Genomic DNA, 21580 nt, shown 5'->3' on the forward strand with positions numbered 1-21580 from the left:
GTCCTACTACTGTTGAGGAAATTTCTACTTTGCCATTTGAGACCACAATTGCCTTTTTGTGGCTGATTTGACTAAAAAGAAATCTTGAAGTAAGTAAGAAATATAGGGAGGATAGAACATGTTTTTGGTTGGTTGGGTTTTTTGCTTTAGAAGTAAGAGCTTGCAATTTCTTGCAGTAAAAAATGAATATATAAATAAATGGGGCACTTGCCCTGGATGTGCTCATAAATTCTTTTATAGGAACAGAAGGAAGGGTCTTACTTAAGAAAGAAACAGTCCAAAAGAGCTATCATTACTTAAATGTGAGTGCTGCTTGCAACTGTGGTATTTCATTAATTTATCAAGATTCAGACATTCAAAAGTTAGGCTCAAATAAAAATGCTAAAATACAGAAGTCCTGGATGCCAACAGTCACCTCCTGTGCTGGCAGCAGCCCTCAGCACTGCACAGTCAAGAGGTCAGGTGGTTCCAAGTACCACGGGATTATCCCAAAATCTGGGCTGAGCTGTCAGATGTCCCCTTGTGCTCAATTTCAAAACACATGTGGCACCTTGGGCTTTGTGAAACTGGAATGAGAACATTGAAATGTCAGAATAACAGAACCAGGCACTGAGTACTGATGCTTTTATTTAATCACTCCTGACACTCAATTATTGATTAAAAATTGATTAAAAAGGGGGTTTCTGTTATGTTTTACAAAGTAACATTTTAAGTCAGAATTTTAAACCTAATAAGGAGGACATTTCAGAGGATGAGGGATTTTGCACTTCAGATTGAATCAAATACACAGTAAAACTCTCCATAAGAATCCATCATCCCTCAAGGACCATTGTCCTTGCTAAACATGGTATGCTTGTATGCTTTGAATAGTTTTTATATGTTGAAAATACTGTTCTTTCAGACAAATATTGCCTGCCTGTGAATTTGGAGGAAGTTGTAGATGCTTAAAAGAGACTGGAAACAATATAATCTGTGTGAACACCATCTATCAGCCCAGCTCCATTGTCATGCACAAACCAGCAAGGAATATCAACCCCGTGTTTAGGATCTCTTCTGTAATCCTTTTGCCAGCCCCTGCAAGGGAAAACACAGCCATGGGAGTACTGAGGTAGGAACTGCACTTGGACAAGGCAATCTTGCCTAAGTCTTTGCTAAGGACTTCATTATTTTGTACCTTGTTACTATCAGTTCATTGTTTTTAACAATCATTGTGGCATCTGGTTTCTTGGGATCAGACCCAGGATGAATTTCAAGTATGGTGAAATCAATGGGCTGGAAAAACTGTCCTAGAATGAGAAGCCAAAATTATCATTTCAGGCATTAAAACAGAAGCAAATCAGATAGAAATCCCAGGATTTCTACATTCCCATGCTGGTCTCCATGTGCCTTCAGGGTTTTGATTGGATAAGCAAACAACAAGTTACAGGTATGGCTGAATATATGCCTATTGGTATTATTGGTATTATTTTCTCTTTATAACACAGAATTATATCCACATCATCTGGGTGTAAATTCCAGCTTCTGAGTGCACAGAACAATTACAGCCTTTTCTAGATATCCTTCAAGGTATCCTCACTTGGTGTATTGTCTAGTCCATTGTATTTATTACATGTTTTCCAAGTCCTCAGCTTTTTAAAAATCAAATAATGCATGTGTTAATCTCTGAAATTTCTGGGTGTGATTATTCTCAGCACAAGCACAATATTCTGTCTATAAATTATGTAGCCTCATAAGGAAAGACCAGCAGAGAAACACTAAACAAAGTCATACCTAATAATCCATGGGTCTGTTCAGACAGTTTATCACTTTTCAATGTATAGAGTCCTAGGAAATCTTGGTGGAGAGGATGTTTCTTCCACACTTGGTGCAAAACAACAACAAATGAGATGCCACTCCCCATTGAGAGCACCAGATTTTTTTTTCTGTTAATTATCAAAGTTAAACTGAGGAAAAAAGAAAAACATGACTTAGAGTGTTGTGTTAACCAGTTAACAACAACAGGAAGAAATGGGAGAAGACAAAACATATCCAAGAAACAAATGTGGCGTTATAAACTGCTCGGTGTTTTTTAAAAGAGGGGGTTTCCTGCCTAGTTTGGTCCATGGAGTCTCTCTGTGTGTCACAGACAGTCACAGAATCATATTAAATGACACTGGAAAAGGCTATGGGGCCTTTCAACTTTTCAGTAAGATGTTTTTAGCAAAACCTGTTCTTTAACAGTGTAACTAACTAGTCACAGATAGGTTTGTGATATGTAGATACAGCACCTCGTGCTCAGTGATACAAATTCTATTGATTAAACCATCACTTCCTTGCCTGGATGCTGCATGACAATTTTTCCTTTAGTTTTTCAGAGAAGTCAACTCCCAAACTGCCTATTTTAGTGTCTGGATAGAGAAGATTTGCTTCTGATTGTGTTAGTGATATCAGCCATGCATTTATCACAATAAAAAAAAGCATGTGTATGAATGACAGTTTGCTCTTTCTGCTGCACTGCCAGGCCTTGAGAAAGCAGGAATTTTATTCTACACAATGAAATGTAAAGGAGGAGGAAGAGACAATGTTGCCTGTTCCTTTTATAAACCTTCTGCACAGGTATAAATTATTCTTTAATAGATCCCATGAGAAATATACCTGCTGACAAGAAAAAATATCAATTCTGTAACTGCCACAAGTTCCATTTTTTAAATGGAGATTTTTCTATTTTTTATTATGCCTTTGAAAGATTACACACTATGTCTGAAGCTACTCCTTAAGTATTTGCAAGACACTGCTACATTAAGCACAATACCAAATCTAATTTTACCTTAGTCACAGTAGTAGAAAATCAGGGGAAAATCTTCATTTACTTATTCCAAGCAGAGGAATTTGTGAATAATTCAGCAGTTACACAACAAAGTAGAGAGCAGAATCCAGCAGGGCTTGAACCAATTTCTTTTGTAGATTCACACAACAAATCTTAGAAGTATATTATTGATCAACATTTTAAAATATTTTAAGAAGACTAGAAAGTAATACAAGAACCTGATACCCTTTCTGTAAGTCTTACCCTGCTTGTTTCAAGGTGACTGAGTCCAGCCAGGTGAAAGCTGTTTTTTCATCACCATTCTGAATTGTGATTGTCTCAGGAGTTACTGTCAGCTTGAAATCCAGGGGCTTATTTGCAATGCCAAGTTTTCCAAAATATGAGTTTTGGATCTTTGCATCACTATTTGCTCTCTTATCACCAATAAGTTCTCCATTGACTGTGATGCCTAATACAGAAATGAAACAAGTATTGTTTTATAGACAGGACCTGATCAACCAATGTCAAGGAGTGTCTTGAAAATTTAAGAACAACAACTTAAGAAATTAAATATTAGTTGAAAAATATACAAGAATTACTTGTGCATGTTTGTACCAAAGTAAAATGAAGTTCTGGGAGTTGTTCTGTGAATTTCCACAAAGCCAACCATCATTTTGTTGAGAAAAGTTGCATTTCTCCCAGAGCACAGAGTGTGTGTGATGGGCACAGAGAGTCTGGGTGACATCAGTCTCTCTTTACCAGATATTCTACGAATTGGCAGCCTTAGGATTATTTTATTGCTTCTACTACAACTCACTGAGAAAAATTACTACTCTCAACCCTCACAGTGGTTTTCAAACTAAGTTTAAATGTTCATTTTTCTCCAAGAAGTGAAAACAGTCATGGTAATGATACCCTCTCATAGCTACAGGACCTCCTGCTAACTTTGCTGGGAAAAAAAGCCTATGCATTATAAAGAGAGAAATAGCCTTTAAACATATTTTGTTAGAAGTATCCTGTATTTTAAAAAAAAGTTAAAGACTCACCTGTAATTGGGTCATTTATTAAATTTAGGATCACACCAGGGTTTTCATTGATATTGAAACAAATGGCGTCTTTTTTTTGTGGCACTGATATAATGAAGTGTGGATCTCCATCAACTGTAAAGGCAAATCACTGATGTCTGTATAGTGATACACAGGGTCAAAGCTCCACAAGAGCATTTAATATTGCTTAATATTTAAATTCAATAACTAAATATAAATTACTTAATAGGAAACAGGCAGTTATCAACATAAAACCTACTGATGGGAAGGTGGACTGAGAAAATGACCACATATGATTTCAATTACTTGATCTTTAAAAGACATTGAGAGATGCTTAGAGCAAATCAAAATACTTGCCCCTTAAAAATGAAAAATGGCTGCTTTTATGGAATTATTGAAAATATTCATAAGAACTGTGTAATTTAGCCTTAAAAACCCTCTTCTGTTCTAGACAAACACTACTCAAACTACTCACCACTAGTATGCCATGTGGGTTGTGATGCATATGTGTGATATAGTGGTGAAGCTGCAAAAGGAAAGAAAGTTGTTAGAAAAACACACACCAAAATGGAAAATTGCATGGTCCATATAAGATGTCTAGAAGTTAATATGCTAGGTAAATCACTAATTGCATCCTAGCTTTTAAAGCATGTAGGTCTATGGAATGACTGTGTGTGTGCTGCTTTTGAATCAAAAAAAGCTTCAGGATAGAGACAGATTTCACTTGTAGTCTAAATTGCTCTGAGGGTTTCCATATAGCCCAAGCAATCTATCTATCTGTAGGACACAAATATTTCAGACTTGAGGATTAAGCTATCAACAAAGAAATGCAGCATCATCCATTGAAAACTTCTGACTTTTTTACTTTTTTTCTCCCTGCCCCCCCCCCCGAATGAATTTAAGTCTTTTCAGTGAAGACTTGAAAAAATTAGACAGACAGAGAGAGAGACTGTCACTAATCTCCAGAGCAAAAACATAAATCTAACTCTCCCATTTCCAGGATTGCCCAGCCAGCAATTTGGTGAATCAGTTACTGTCTCTTGAATAAAACAGATGCTTTTTGTACCAGTGACTGAACATGTTAATTTAGCCAGAGATGCTGACATCACAGTCCCTTGCTTTATATAATTCCAAAGGAAATGCAAAGTGAAGTCCATCTCCTGTTCCTGGGAAACAGCTTTCAGGAAAAAATGGTGGTTTGATGAGCAGGCATTTACTCCTTATAAACTATGTAGCTGAAACTTTGTCACCTCGTATTGTTCAAACTTTAAGTTTGTTTTCAGCAGTGAGCAGAATTTGGTAGTATTTATTGAAGTGCAGTTCTACTGCCACAAAAGGTGTCTCTACATCTGGTAATTTCAGTTGACAGATCCTGCTCCATTCAGAAACTGAAATTAAATTACTTACCCACCAAAGGACCTGTGAACATCCCTGCTTGAATGAAACAAAATGTTATTTTAGAGGCTACAAACAAAACAATCTCACCCACTTCCTTCCTTCCTCCAAAACCAGCCCAAAAATCTTGTATTTATGTATAAATTTCTAAATATTACAAAGTAAAAATTTAGTCAAAACAGTTTATTTAATAGTGCTACACAGCATCAGTCTTGAAGGGGCTAAAAGCACACCCTGCTTTACAGCAAAAATGTTACTTCTCCAAGAGCATGGGGTTTGTTCCGTATGAGACTGGGAAAACCTGCTTATCCCTGATCCCTCTGTGCCACCTTGTTTGAAACTGTACTTCTGGCAGGTAAGAATTGCCCACCTGCTTCCACATTGTTCTAGTCTTCTGCTCTTTCTACATCTGAAATTCCATCAGGGTGTCTGAAGACAGGGCTTCGTGCTTTAGGAGTGGCAATCATGGCATGAATGAAGACATCTCTGTATGAGATTGCTACACACAGGTACCTGGAAGTCCCCAGTGCCAGCCCTGGAGAGCAACTTACTTGTACTGGGCCTGAATTCCATGGTGGCGGGATGGTGCAATCATCAGAGACAGGAACTGAACTGAAAGCACTATTTACAAACTTATCCATCTGAGAAGTTGTATATCTATTTATAACACGATCTTGATTAATTCCTTAAAGACTTTATGAAAATCTTGCATTCTAGATCAAATAAGTAATGTCAAAAATCCATCCCTATTAAAAATATTGAGTAAATTTAATAAGAAATGCACATACCTTCAGCTGTTACCACGGGCAGGTGAGAAGTAAAAGGAAGAAAAATAGAAATTTACAGTTTCAGTTATACAATTAAACAGGAAGAATTCTGACCCTATTAAAACATTGTAAAAAACCCCCAAAACTGTTTGACAATTCAACCAGCTATCTCCAGTATTTTTCGATGCTATTTCTTCCCAATGATACAACCCAGTATTTGTAGATCAAACAGAAATGTACTCAAAGTAAAAAGCTGTTATGTGGGGCCGCAGAACCACAATTTATTATGTATGAGACAAGAGCTCTATTTGGAATTGTTTTATTGTTGTGCCATACCTATACTGAAAAATGTTCATTATTGGTTTTACTATTTTGTGGTTTTCCAGGCATTTGGGTGATTCTATTAATACTGACTGGATGATTCAGTAAATTGATTCATGAATTGAGAATTCAGGGTGAGTAAAATTATTTTCTTTTCTTATACAGGAGCAATGCTTTGAGTATTTTCTCCTATTACTGCTCTATACTATCTATATATAGAGAGGATTTCTTTGGAAAGAGGTTCAGAAAAGAGCCTTCGTACTACAAGTACCTAGAAGGGGAAAGCAAAGAACTGAAGATGACTGAGTAGATGTCACTTCTGTCAGATGTTTGGGGGTTTCCATCTTAGGGAGGCCAGCTGCAAACTTTAAAGTCATTATGCTGTGTAGTGACTTGAATATTAAATTAATCATGAAGTGGTTTTATGCCAGCATTCCACTATGAGAGTTATGAAAAATAATGCAAAAATTTATCAGCAGAATACCTGAAGTATTATTCAGAGTTGAAGGGCACTTAGCAATTCACTGGTTTCAGGACTTACTGCAGCTGAAAAAAATCTCACTGATCTCCAGTATCTGTTATTCTAAAATGCCATAAGTTCCTATGCCACAATCAGGAGATTAGAAAGTTTTTCATCCAGAAGGCAGCAGAGAGCCCACACAGAGCCTGCAAGGAACTTTTAGGGGCTCTAAGCAAAAGTTTGGGGAAAAAATAAAGGATGTTGATAGAAGAGACTGGAAAGCCTCTGTCAGACCTGTAGGATGAGGGTGGCTCAAACAATACAGGGAGATGAAGTTAGGGTGGCTTGGGGGCACACTGAGCAGAGAGCATTGCCCTGCTTGGCCAAAGGGGAAGAGTATTTGTTACACAGGATTTAAACAGAGAGGCTGAACTGCAGGAAAGGACAATGTTTCACTGAGGAAGGAGTTCATAATTAGCCTAAATATCAGAGGAGTTGAAAACAAATTACGTGCTTTCAATACAATTGCTTCTCTTTCTGCAATATGTATGACTATTGCCATATATTTTACATATGTAATCTCAAACTTTTTACAAAAAGGAAGAGCTCATGCAAATTTCCCCTTTTCATATGGAAAGAGGTTACTACATCTACCCCTAGGCTCAAGTATGTAGAAAAATAAAGGAGAAAGTGATGGGAAGTCATCTGAATATAGCTGGATTACTAGATTAGAAATGCTTCTTGGTTTTCAGGGTCTTTTTTCTGTAACAGTTTTTATATTTAGTTTAAAATACATTTATTTTAAATTTATAGTACTTTGCCCATATGATTTAATAATGAAGGATGGTTTGATGAAATGAGCTTTACAATGAGAAGTAATTTTGCATTAACCACACATGTGCCAGGCTTGGAAAGTAAATTTTTCAGGTCCATATTTAAAACTGTACCCACATGAAAGCCTTTCTTTAGGGGAACATCAAAGGAACTCTTGGCTTCTCAAATACAGTACAATAGTGAAGATGTCTATACCTTCAGTGGGTTTATCAGCAATCCCTTCTTCATTATCATTTTCTTCTGGTTTTGTTACCACCATGGATGTCAGTGGTGTTACAAACTTGTACATTAGTGAGAGAGCCAGGGCTTGAGCTGTAAGGTTTTCCTTTTCTTCTCCTGTAGCTGTAATGCTGAATACAGGAAGAGACTCCCAGCATCAGTGATTGCTGAATTGCTCGCCAAATTTCAGATCAAATATTTTACTTTAAAGTGAAGTCATGTCTCTGCAGGTAATTTATCAATATCTTTGTTACAGTCTAGGAGCACTTCTGATTCTAGTGGCTATCCAAATGAAAGGCAAAACTGTGCTTTATACTTGGAATAATTTTAAATTGTTTCATTTGCAACCTGAAACAGGAATACTGAGGCTAGGGAGGAGAATAGGTTGGTGGATTTCCCTCGCTGATTTTTGTTTTCCCATTGGCAGCTCAGTGGGATGTGAATGCCAGCTTCACATCTTAGAAGCTGCAGGAGTCAGAGGGTGTAAGGGGTTCAGAGCTAAGGTGTTATTCCAGATATAATTACCGTTTTTCCAAGAGTTGTTCAATGGTAAGATAAGCCCAGAGCCTTTCAATATACTCTCCAAATATGTATTGTTGTTCTTGGAAAGCCTGAGCTGTTTGCTCTGCACCTTGCTGTGTAGTGTATGACAGGGCGTTGTCAGCCTGTTGGGAGTAAGAGTATTCTCTGTATCAGAAGTAGCCAGGGACTGTCAGAACTTCCCAAAAATTAAGACCTTCAAACCTGAAAATCTTATGAAATTGAAAATCAGTCTGGTTCTACACACTTGCCCAGGAAATTGCCAGTGTTGTATGAGGAATTTTGTCCCATTGTTTCTGGGAAGTTTACAGGCGTACACTACAGAACATAACCCGGTTCCCACATTCACATGGCATTTTTGTTCATCAGAATGGAGGTAAAAGATACATGCAGAGATTTTGTGTATCTTACATAAGTCAAAGAAATCCATACTTACACCTTCACCTCTGACATCTACAGACAAATGGTTTTGGTTGCTGTCTACAAAGCGCCCAGCCACCACAATCTCAGACCCATCATAGAAATGCTTAAAGCTGTTAGTAGTTAGGTCTGATATTTCATTTTCTGGGTAGTTTAACTCCACATCTATGAGCATGGGATTTGACACCTCATCATAAAACCCCTGTAGGATTAAAAAAAAAAAAAAAGAAACCTTTAACCCTTTAACCACCATTGTTTCTTTAATTCGTGGGTAGATCTGTAACCAGAAACATCCTGCTATTTCAGCAATCAAAACTAAAAGTGTAATTTATAAGAAATATATAGAAATTTGGTTAAATCTCAGAGTGCCAGACCTAGAAATCTACAAATAATGGAAATGAGAAAGGACATACAAACTCTTCAATCTTGCCAAGAGAGAGGAAAAATATTTGAGAATAGCATTCTGTGGATGATGAATTCTATCAATATAAATCAAGAGGGATCCCAAGTTTCCTGTTATTTGATAGAGATAATTTTCTAGATCTCTTCTCTGCAGAGACTGACATGACAGCATAATCAAAGGAGACCGGGTATTTGATTTTAGCAGAGCTTGCAAAGAAATCCAATATCTATTCCTTTGGTGAATTCTTTGAATGGCTGCTATTGGAACGTGAGAAGTAAAAAAAGTCAACCCTGTATGGCCTATACCTGTTTGCATGTCTTATACAACTCTAAAATGCCTCAGGAGCGTGGTAAGATAACCTGCTTGCAGTAAGTTTCCAAAGAAAGACTATCTAGAGCTTTATGATCTGTTACCCCTCTTGTCCGTTGACTTGATATTAACCACATGATCTGTGAGGTGCAGGAGATACAATGATTGCAGCAATACCACCAGAGTGTCCTTCAGAATTGTGACTTGTGTCACCCTATGCCAAGTTTTGAACTCCCTGCCATAGCCCCCAGTATCTCCCTTTTACTGTCCTTGCACTTCCTGCTTATATAAGGGAAGGGGAAAATTACATGCCAGTAAAGGTCCCTTCCAACTCAAACTATTCTATGATTTTAATACTCTGATCACAGCAGGCTCTGGAGTATCTCAGTATCAGATTACACACAGGGATTTTGATTATTTGAAAATAAGAATATATGTATAGTTATCTGACCTAATGTATCTCTGGTCTCATGTAAGTGGTAATTACTACACCTGAAGCTGCAAAGCTGCATCAGAGTCAGGATAAATCCGACGGGCCAATCCTTTATTCTCCAGTGCCATCCTCTCCAAGAAGCCATAGTCAACACCACTGCCAAAACCAAGATTGTATAAGGTGTATTTGCCATCAATGGCCTTCTTTACTGCTTTCTCAATCTCCTGAGTATTTGACAGACCTGCATCAAACCAGGAAATGTTTGAGTTGTTTTCAAAAATAGATTAAATTAACACGAAATCAAATATGACTTGTCATGTTCATATTTCTTAGGAGACATTACTGAAAACTTGATTTAGTACTATGATGCTGGTATAGTAGCATTTAAATCATGAAAATACCCAGAAGTCAAAGATGAAGGCCAATTTTAACTAGCATTTTTTGTTAGTTAATGAACTCTCTTTATTATTCCATCCAACACAAACTTACCTACGTTTGGATGGCCATCTGTTAACATGATAATTATAGAAGCGCTTCTCCTGGGCACAAGGTTTTCTTTGTGAGCAGCATTCAGAATATCAATCCCTCTCATCAAACCACCATGTAAATTTGTCACTATGAGGTAGACATAGAAATTTGGGTTCAGCAAAGGCTGTCAAAATAAAGGTCCATTTTTCACTGGGGTGTGAAGAGATTTCACTACAGTAAGAAAATGAAAGATTTGGATTTACAAGCAGGGGGATGTCTAGATAGAAAAGTACCCCGACTCTGGAAACATAAAGAGAAATAGATGTCGTGTTCTGAGTACAATTGAACTTGAGGAGTGCCTCATCAGCAATCTGAAACCCCAACAAACTGTAGCATTGTGTTCACAGAATCAATCAATAAATTAACTCACACAATGACCTATTGGCAAGGCCAGTCAAGTACTTACTGCCTTGAGCAGAAATGTGCTGAACAAACTTCCTTGCCTCATCCAAATTCTCAGGAGTGGCCTTGATTAATGTTTCTTTCCAGGTAGATATTTCACTATCAAATAATATGAAATTGAAGAAGTCATCTTCTTTAATGTCATCTAGAATTTTTAGCAGTGCTTCTTTTGTCTATAAGACAAAGACATTTAAATATATGATTCAACGTTTAACAGAATAGGTTCTTACAGATTTTACATTATTAATCTCTCAGCATGGGGCTATTTTTTACTCCTACACAGTATATATAGTATATATGCAAAAATTCTGAGCTCGTTCTGTTCTTGCCAGTCCCTGTGTCTATTACAGAGTAACTCTAGGGAAGTCAGTCAGCTGCAATAACGTCTGGTAAATCTTTGTAGCTGAGATGAAAATCAGGTTTCCCATCATGGTTGGTTGCTTACACTGAGATAAGCTGGGATGGCAAATGGGTAGCAACAGGTTAGTAGAGAAGCTCATAAACAAGCATGCCTGGATATTTTGATACAGCACCAAAACCTGAAAATTCTGAGCATTAGCTCAGTCGTAACTGAAAAGAGCTGCTGCATCCCAGATACAGAATGAACAGAGAAAATGCACATAATCTGTATGCACAGCTTTGTTTGGAACTGTCAAGTACACATGACAGCACTCTCTGGAAATGCTGAAATTTAGAGTTTTGAACTAATGACATTTCTAAGTAAATATGGCCTAAATGTACAGATTTTTGTTCTGCAGTAACACTGCAGACTAATACATATGGTATTGGGCATTAGAGAGGTCACACCATCAAGCCACTTGGTACAGTTTAAGCAGCACATGTGCACTGTAAGGTGTCATGTCCCTTCCAGCACCATCTCCCTCCCAGCACTTTGTTCCAGCTCTTTCACTGGAACTCTATCCTAATGTAATAACTCACCTGTTCAATTTCTCTTCCATACATTGAGCCACTAGTATCCAATACAAAAATAATATTCTTGGACAACTTTGGAAGATTTGTTGGTGCAAAGAAGTGTACAAAGTAGCCATTGACAATCTGGAAAAGAAAATGTTAAAAAAATCCCACACCACCACCAAGAACTTTGGTATATTACAAAGGTAAAACAGATAAAGGAGCTATTACTCTCATTTAATGTCTAGCCTCTGAGTGGTCTAATAGGTTTTAATGGCCCTGACCAGTCTCACCTCTGTCCATGGGCCCAGGAGTGTCATTTAAGTGCAAGACTGGGCCTTTAGTCCCTGCCTGAGCTACAGTGTCAGCACATCTGTCTCCAGCTGTATCACAGCCATACCTCCACTCCACTGTTTTGGATCCCACCCTGAAGACTGACTTCCTGCTCACACTCAGCTCCCTGTCCCTTAGGAAACAGCTGGCCCTCACTGCTCCCTGACTTTTACTGTGTGAGTCAAACTGTTCAACACTTCAGAATTTCAAGTTGTTAGATTTACCTGCAAATTATCTGGAGTTGTTCTCTTCACATCATATTTTACAGTAAAATCCCCATCCAAGACAGACTGTGAGCAATTTGCACAGGTTCGCTGCTGATCAAGGGTTGGCTTGAAAGAGATATGACCCTGAAAAGAAAAGCCTTCCTTAGATCTGAACCTTAATAGATGAAAATCTTCTAAAGAACACATCTGCATTTTTTTAAAGCTGATAAATTTATATTCACAGACATAAGAATAATCTGTTTTATTGGATTGGCTACTAGTTTTTAAGTATCCATATGTATTTAGAAATTTATTGGTGGTAATTGATACATGAAGGCTGCTATCTAGGGCTTTTTCCATATGCTTACTTCCCCATCTACCTGGGGTCAGCTCTTCACTCTGAATGACAGCTTTGATAAGGCTGTTGTATGTTTTAGGAATTCTATCATCCCCAGACAAGGGAAAACTCCTTGTTACTGATTCAGTTCTTCTGTAAGAGATATAGTCTTATTATATCCAGGTTTCTTCTCACTGCCATTGCTAGCAAAGACATTAGTATTTCAGAATTATAACCATAATAACTAAATCATGGAATGCAGTAGTAAATGTACCTTTTTTCCTGAAAAAGTTTTTTTAATGGTATTTTGCAGCTCATTGGTGATGAATGTTCCTTCTGCTTCCAGCTCAGTGATACCCTGGGGCTCAAAGATATCTACTTCAATCTGAAATATTAATTGAAAATTTATTGTCATTGATTAAACCACAATACATCAACTCAGCCATTTACAGGAGGATCAGCAACTACAGACAGGAAAGAGGGATTTTCATAAAAGCAAAAGATATTTACTTTTGTGATTCATAATGTCAGTCCAAACCTACACTTGTGTGGACACATCTTCAGCCAAACAGGCCTTTTCATACACAGAAGTTAAAAGTAAAGCTAGAAATACATAAACTTTAAGAGAAATATAACTTATTGGAAAGCTAGATCCTGGTATTCTATCAAGGCAGATAGGAGTGATCAAAGACCAGTTTCAGCACACTAAAGCTGCAGTATTCCAGAATGTGATATATGCATCACTATGATTTAAAGATGATGTTGGTTCACGGTGGTGTGAGAAAGCTGGAGTTTATGCTATAAAGGCATATACAGTTACTCCAAGGCATTGTAATAGCTTTTTCAGGTTTTCATACAAGATTTCTTTTGGAATGCTCAGTAGATAAGCAAATTTGTCAGGTTTACAAGTAAAAACCTGTGTTAAAGCATGCTGGTGGGGACTCCCCATGGGACTCTTGAGAAATACTATCATGGCCTTTAGCTCACCTGTGAACCAATGGGAATGAACATGGTACTCCACTTTCAATAGATACACAGAATTCCATCATCTCTTAAATTACAGTCAAATTTGATCAGTTTGCCATTTACCTCAAAATCTTTGACAAGCTGCTTTGGTTTTACTTTGATGAACATTTCATATTTTCCAAACTGTCGCTTCAGCAGTTCCTCGTATGTGAGTTCAAAAGTGACTTTACTGGCTGCTTTAATGTTGACTGAGACAGTGAATTTTTCTGTTTTTCTTCCTGAAGCTCTGTATTTAAGTGGGTAGAAAAAAAATCTTTATCCTCTTTCACAATATTTATTGTTGGTGGCATATGATTTTCAAAAAAAAGTAAAACAAAGATGAGAATTTTCATCTATTGCTAAAAATCATCAATCAATACTCAAAATCATACTCAATCTGTAGAATTTATTCAAATTTCCCAGTGAGCTTAATCCCAGGAATAATTCACACAAAGTCAGTAAAAGTTGCAGGAACAGCCTTTCCATAGTTGTAGACAGTGCCTGTGTAGTCAGAGGCTGTACACCATTTTTATGATCTTTGCTACAGCAACTATAACTAAATGATTGTTCTTTGGTCCCATATGTCAGCAATGTGCCAGAACACAGCATTTCCAATCTCACAGTCTGCTATGGCATGGTGGTGTGGAAGCCACACAAGACATCATCCTTACTTGACAAGACCAGCAGTCTGTCCTCTTGAAACAGCCTTCTCATATTGCTTTTTTGCAGCTTCTTTCTCCTTTATAGTTCCAGGATAGGTGACACCATCAACTGTCCTGCAGATGAAAAAGTCTTAGTTTAGTTGAATGCTACTACAGGAATTCTCCCTTTATTGATTGGTTTGCTAATAACCACTTTCATAGACCTGCTATTGCCAAGATTTGAGCCCTTTCACTGAAGCCAGGCTCCTCAGAGAATTTAGCTGGAATGAAGAGCTCTGTGCTCAGTATCATAAAAGAATTTAAACCAATTTTTACTTTGAATTAGATCAAACCTGGGCTATAGCAACACGACTTACACCTGCCATATTCCTACACTTCAGCAGCTTCACCACCTCATCTATTGGCAAACCAACTCTCTGGATGTGACTCATCTCAGATATTATCTACAGAGGAGCATTTCCTCCTTGAACTCCTTAGATGACTAAGCAGCCATTACTCATCACCTCATTCTAGAACAGAAGTTCTAATGTGCATTATGAGTGGTCGTGGCCTAAAGCTACTGCTTCTCTTCACTGGGAATAAAGCAGGCACAGTGTGATTAGCAGAGATGGATTAACTGAATCAAACCTCATTACGGTGGAGAACTGCATATGATTGCAACTCCAGGTACAAATGTAAAGGAATAATTCTACTTCCTGCCTTTCATTCAAATATGATATTTAAATGAAAAGATAAATTAAGCTATACTGCCATCAGGGAAATTAAGTAGTGGAAATTCCCTGGTTTGATAACACCAGAGTAAGTAAGTGCTATTTCTGAAAAGGTGGATGAATCTGCAGGAAAGGTCCCCCATTCCCTAAGGTTCCCTTCTATTCATGATGATGAATAGAAACAATTGAAAATTAGTCATCTTTTCTGTAGATGTACCAATGTTTGCCTTTCTCCACAAATCTTGCATGTTAAGTTAATAGTACCAGAAAATTACCCAGGAGGCATTTAGAAATGTACTCAAATGGCAAAGTAAAAATGAACATTTGGGTTCAGTTTCTCACAGTTGAATTAGCATAGATTTTCAGTCTTTAACAATACTGTAAAGATTACACACATGCTGAAGTTGGTAATGAAGGCTGTCTTAGGGAGTTCAACATCAAAGAAGACTTCTTTGGACACATTTCCACGATTGACAGCTCGACTGGTGATGACATTGTGGGCAAATCGGGAAGTTACTTTACTATCAATTTTCATGCTATAGATTTCTATCCCATTGACAATCTGTAGATTGAGAAATGCAAAAGACAAAAAGAACACTAGCTGTTACACTGATGTATATGTTAATCAGCCATGATCACATTTTTAAAAAGAAACAACAGCAGGACACTGATTGCTCCAAAGCAAAAAAAGAAAAAAAAAAAAAAAAAAAAAGAAAGACCTAATATAAGAACTGGAGCACAGCTGTGGTTCATAGGATATCTATTTCACTGACATGATAGTGCTATTCCACAAGTTATACCTATAGACTCTTCAAAAAAATACCACCACCACAGCAAAAATATTACCATTATAAGAACAGATTTTTTCTCTAGTTGAGAGAGTGACTTTTTATGGTTATTCAAAGAGCACAAGTGTTTAGTGCTGCCTCACTGTATTAGTGACTGTAGTTATCAGAGGCGTGGATGACTCCTAGAGCAGGGATGTAAGTAATCCCCTTGTTTAAAAATAGACCAAATGCCTCCAAATTCTATTTTATGTTATTCTCAACTTCCTCCCAACTAGAGCTCAGTATTTTTTAAACGAGGAGATGGGCAAGGCAATACTTATTTTTGTTGAATGCTCAGGTATAAGGTTGCTGGAGACTAAGTGATAGCATGGATAACAACAGTTGTGACCCATTAGGAACTGCACAACAAGGTCTGCTTCTTGCAGCAAAACTAGCACTGGAAAGAACCTTGGAGTTTTTATGATGGGCCTGATCTCTGGCTGATTGATTAAGAAGGTCCCCAAACAATCAAAGCGTTTAAGCATTGCTGAAGGGCAATCCAGGTCAAGTGGAATCAGCCTCAGAGATGAGGTCTCCTGCCTTCCTTAGCAATAACTGCAACATAAAAGTAAAAACAAAACCAACCTAGAATGCATGTCTCTTAGAGATACAGAACAAGTTAGGTATTTATTCAAATACAACAAGATTAAAAATCATTTGTTTATTCTCTTCCCTTGCCCAGGAGCTTCCATCAGAGCTTGGAAAGGAACTGTCTAATTAGCCCTACTGCCTAAACAGCAGCTCTGGGCTGTTTCCCCTGTCATACACACTCAGAAACATCCATTTGCTCAGACTGGACTCACAGAAACATTTTGTGAACACAGTAACAATATTCTTGTCACTATAAAATCTTGGTAGCCTGGACAAAACCAAGACTTACTCACCAAGTCATTATCAGCATTTCGCTTCTGTAAAGAGAAAAAAAGAGAAAAAATCATGACTTAGGTTGGAAAGCTGCATTTAGAAATAAATCTCTTAGCACCTCTGTAGTTGTCACAAGTCAAAAGAATTTGTCCAGGAGAAAGAAGGCTTGAGAAAGATCTTCATTAATAAACTGAAGTAAATTTGAGGGAAGAACAAGCAAGGCATCTGAGGCAGGTTGTAGTTATTTTGCTTATGGCATTCCCAGCTTTGGTGAATCTTTTGGTTTTCATTTGATGTTAGGGTACCTTAAATACTGTGAATTTGAAAGGTAAATTAAACTTTGAATGTTGCTCATTTTGTATTTTGCTCATGTGACAAAAAAAGTGTCTTCTTCCAGCTGAAAATAAACACGGACCTTTGAAATGTGAGGGAGAATGAGAGAAAAAGAGACTCAACTACTCAGTGCCATTCATAAATGTCATTGAGACTAAAGAACACACTAAAATCTGCTTAATAGGTCTTCCTTGAGTATAGGTTGGCTGTATGGTGACCTCAAGTAAAACCAAAATATCTTGTCCGCATAGTGACATCCTTTTCTTGGGAATTCCTGTATCTGTGTCCTGTAGTACATATTTTCAAACTTATTCTCCTTTGGAATTAAAAAAAACCAGGTTTTATCAAAGCATAAAAACCCAGTTTGCACATTTTTTTTCCAGTCACACACACCCAAACTATCAGGCAGATGCACCCTTACAATTTTTCAGACTCTAAATTTTTCCTATTTCAGCCAGCAGCCTCTTACCCTAACATGACTAGGTAGGAAGGTAATTCAGCAGGATTACAGAGAGGAGAGGCTGTCACTACAAAGAGCTGCATGGAGGAAGGGGGGGAAATAAGTAGTTAAAATGTTTTTTTTCCATATTTGCTCCCAGAGTAGGTGCAAGTATCAGAAGCTGTACAACAATATCACGTACTCTGTTCTGAAAGAGAGGACAGGCATTAAACAAACTTCCTGAGTACTGTTAAAATAACAGCTTGTGTAACTCAATTCCCATCAGCTCAGCTGCAAACACCTTATCTCGTTTGGCTTCAAGAGCCTCGGGGGTCACATTTTGTGGAATCGTGTTTACCCACTCCACCAAATACAGGGGTAAGGACACAATAAATCAGATACACATCTCAAGTACATTTAAGGCTTTCAGTACCTTTCACAGTTAGGAGTTTTACAAGTTGGAAACTGAAACACAGAAGGTTATTTTTTGTTTATTTTGGGGTTCTTCTCAAGACACTATTAAATCTGTGGTAATGCAAGGTTTGAGGGAGGAGGCTTCTCTTCTGCTGTAAGAGTCTGGCAAAAAAAAAAAATCTGTGTACATTTCTTTAGGTTCATCTTTCAAACTGTTATTGCCATCCAGATGATTTCTGTGTGTCCATCTCTCCTGTTTCACAAGCATATGTGGATTCCTTTAATGCCTGTATAGAGTGTGCACCAACTCAAATCCAACCTTTCCAATACTGGAATTATCTTTTCTGTATCCATACTGTCATTACAGCTGGTAATTTCCCCTTACAAAACACAAACTGAGGTATGGGAAATGAAAAGATGGAAGTCCATGAAATGTCATTTTGTTTGGTACAAACTTTTCTGTACAGTGGAATTACCAGGCAGTTTATACAAAATACAAACACCCTAAACCTATAAAAATGTGTATATCTACAAATTCTACAATTCCAACTACTGCTTCCAAATTGAAAGATACTGTACCCCATTTAAGTTTTACAGAATTGCTGTTGTGCACATTCTTTATCAGAATTAGGGGTTCAACAGTAGTTTTGAAGGAGTTCTATTTTGAGGGGTACTCTGCAATTTCCATTGAAACTACAGAAAAATCTGTGTGAAAGGCATTACTCACTTTGTACTTGGGCTGATCTTCAATGGAGATACTCAATCCAGCTGGACATCACCCAGCTACCTGCTCTAGCTGACCCTGGTTTGCACAGGGGAGGGGATTATGTGACTCTTAAGTCTGTGATTTTGTTCTGGGTTTTTCTTTTTTAATGATTCACTTGGGTGTAACTTGAGCCATCATTAACATCAAGGTCATTTTAAACTATGTGAGTAGAAAGCAACAGAGTGCCAATCAAAGTGATTATGCAATTCTAGACCAAAATGAGAATTAACATCCTCTACCCTGGATAATTGTTACTTGATAAAATGTTTCTGTATTATTTTCACATACTTGCCAGGTGCACCAATTATTACAATATTTTTTTTTTTTTAGTTGTGTAACAGCAACAAACTCTTGTTTGATACTGTTTTGCTATGGCAACAGAAAAGAATAGAGGTGCAAAAAATCTATGGAAATTAGAGAGGAAAAGAGAAATTTGAACTCTTAAGAAAACAGGGAAAGAAAAGAGGACTGCCTTACTGTATTTGCTGAAAGAAGCCCTGATTGTACAACTTGGGAAACTAAACCACAGCATAACTTAAGGACTCAGCAATGACTGTACTGTTAACTTGAAGTTACCTCTGGGAATTCCCAACACTGAACAAGGTATTTACATATATCCCTAAGTGCTACATAGGAAAAACAAGGCATGAAAATTATCTCTGAATCTACAGCAACACTGAAGATTTCATCACCCCAAGTGATGCTAATTGGGTGCCACGGAGAAGAGCCCATAACGCAGCTCAGATGTGCAAAGCAAACCTCCCTGTGAGCTATGCAGGAGCCTCACTGCTGCCAAAATGAGAGGACCATAAAGGCAAGGCTGTGCCATTCCTACCTGTGCTTTGCATGCTCTGGAGTTCTACAGGGCGTTTTTAATCCAGAAAAAACCTTCCCAGCCTCGGTAGCTGCGTGCATAGGAACAAGGTGTGCCAGCACACACAGGGAATTATGATGCGGATTTTTGTTCCATTTTCAGCAGAATTGGGTCTGCCAACTGTGTCTGCCTGGCTGTGGCTCTATAAGCAGCTTTGAGAGCTTGAAGGTCATCAGCCAGAATTCCAGCCATGCTTCACCACTCTCCACTGGATACTGCTTGCTCAAAGGGGCCAAGACACGGGTGGGCACCGAGACCTTCACCCTACAGAGCAACCTCCTCCATTTCAATCAAATACATTTGCATAAAGTACAGAACCAAACAGGGAGAATCAACTGACTTTTCCACAGTGCTCTGCATGTATGGATGGAGCATTGCACAGAGCTTTGGCAGTTTTCCATTTAGAAAGGCTTTAGCGTTGCAAGATGTACAGAGAACAACAGGCACTATGGTAGGAGGAAAAAGCTACATTATATCTGGGCTACATAATGGTTAAATAATAAGAATCCCTGGCATTTCCAGTTTGCAGCATTAAATCTCAAGTTGACTTTTAAAAGTTAGACATGTTACTATCCTGATTTACAAAGAAAAATTCTTGGCAAAGATCATAACCTAATCAACAGCAATCAACTGTAAATTGCTTTGTCCTGTTCTACCCAGTAACTCAGAATGCTCCCTAAAGAGACTTGCCCTCTGTAACTTTTCAGAGTGCATAACCACTGAGAGAGAGGAAAATATCGAGGCGAGGAGTAGTGGCCAGCAACTTAACCAAAGAAAATTAGGCAAAACATCAGGCAGCATTGCCTTACTCAGAGATCCAGTCAAAACCAGAATGGCCCCTTTGAGAGATGTATCTCATGCTGTGCTAACATGCAAATCTTTTGAGAAAAATCCTACCATGACATTTGGATAGTGGGCATTTATCTTGATGCCATGTTACATCTCTGTTTTCTGCTTCTTAGAGCCATCTTTTCACTGGCATTGCTAAACAGGTGCCAAAGTCAGTTCCCTGGCAGCACTGGTTGCTTTACACATTTAAATACTTTACTAAAACATGCCACCATTATGTGGTGATGACAGGGAATACAAAGGAAAGGGATGTTTTTAAAAAGAGAGATAGAAGAACTTCAGAGCTGATTGAAAACTCAGGCTGATTAGAGGTCAACCAGTCTGAGTTTCAGCTTTGATCCTGTGTTCAGGGGTACCAGAGAACACAAAGCTCCTGCTACTAGCATTGTATGAGCTCTCTGATAAATGCTGATAAACTGCAAGAAATTAATCTCTGAGGAGTGGGAGCCCCATACATTGTTGATTACTTACCTTGATGTTTCTGACATGTGTTAGCAAAAAGTCTGAGGATGCAAAGGCAGGAATCAATACTAAAATACAAAGCAATAGATTGTTTTCCATTTTGGAAAACAAGTGAGGGTCCAGTTGGAATGATATGCATAAATATCTAAAGCTTGTTTACCAAATGTTAATAAATAACCCAATGAGAGAAGTGGGATTAAGCACTGGGCATTTGGGAAAAATCAGATGCTGAATTTTGAATTAGTATAATCTACAGAATACTGTTAGAAAATCTGTTAAAGAATTTACAGAATATTTCAGCAGTGTCTCTTCTATGTAATAGCTCCAAACAGAAATTCACAGCCATTTCTGTACTGGCAACTGAGATTAATCTCCACCCCAGACTCACTTTTTCCCCAAATGAAAACTGTCATCTTTCTGATACTTCCTTAAAGGCTTTCCCTGGCTCAAATTTACTGCATCCATAACAGAGCTTGCAGTCTGTGAAAGCCATTTAAGCTCCATTTCAAAAGTACCCCTGTAATCCTCCATATCACTCACGTACCCGATTTAGGTATCGTTGTGTGACATGTATCCTGTCTAGTCTAACAACTTCCCATTCATTGCATGTGTTCCAATTCATCTTCAGCTGGCGGAAACCAGGTCCAAGCTCCCAGGTCTTGCATCTTGCACACTCAGTGTGCACCCAGCCTGCAGGTGCAGGGCCATTTTCCTGTGTATGTTAT

General features: G+C 38.0%; 1 protein-coding gene across 1 annotated transcript; it reads right to left on the reverse strand.

Moving 5' to 3' along the window:
• Window positions 1-610: 610 nt before the first annotated feature.
• Window positions 611-20971, reverse strand: LOC138117581 (inter-alpha-trypsin inhibitor heavy chain H3-like). Its single transcript, XM_069028039.1, has 22 exons — window positions 20865-20971; window positions 16739-16762; window positions 15423-15589; window positions 14327-14431; window positions 13740-13902; window positions 12925-13035; window positions 12332-12457; window positions 11802-11918; window positions 10867-11035; window positions 10422-10547; window positions 9992-10173; window positions 8804-8989; window positions 8353-8492; window positions 7804-7958; window positions 6015-6020; window positions 5239-5265; window positions 4307-4357; window positions 3832-3945; window positions 3050-3254; window positions 1771-1943; window positions 1175-1286; window positions 611-1074 (listed from the first exon to the last, which is right to left on the reverse strand). Exons 1-22 carry the CDS (start codon window positions 20952-20954, stop codon window positions 945-947), a joined length of 2679 nt encoding a protein of 892 aa, XP_068884140.1. The 5' UTR covers window positions 20955-20971; the 3' UTR covers window positions 611-944.
• Between the last annotated feature and the right edge of the window lie 609 nt (window positions 20972-21580).

The sequence above is a fragment of the Aphelocoma coerulescens genome, chromosome 12 (genome assembly GCF_041296385.1).
Source record: "Aphelocoma coerulescens isolate FSJ_1873_10779 chromosome 12, UR_Acoe_1.0, whole genome shotgun sequence".
Lineage (NCBI taxonomy): Eukaryota > Metazoa > Chordata > Aves > Passeriformes > Corvidae > Aphelocoma > Aphelocoma coerulescens.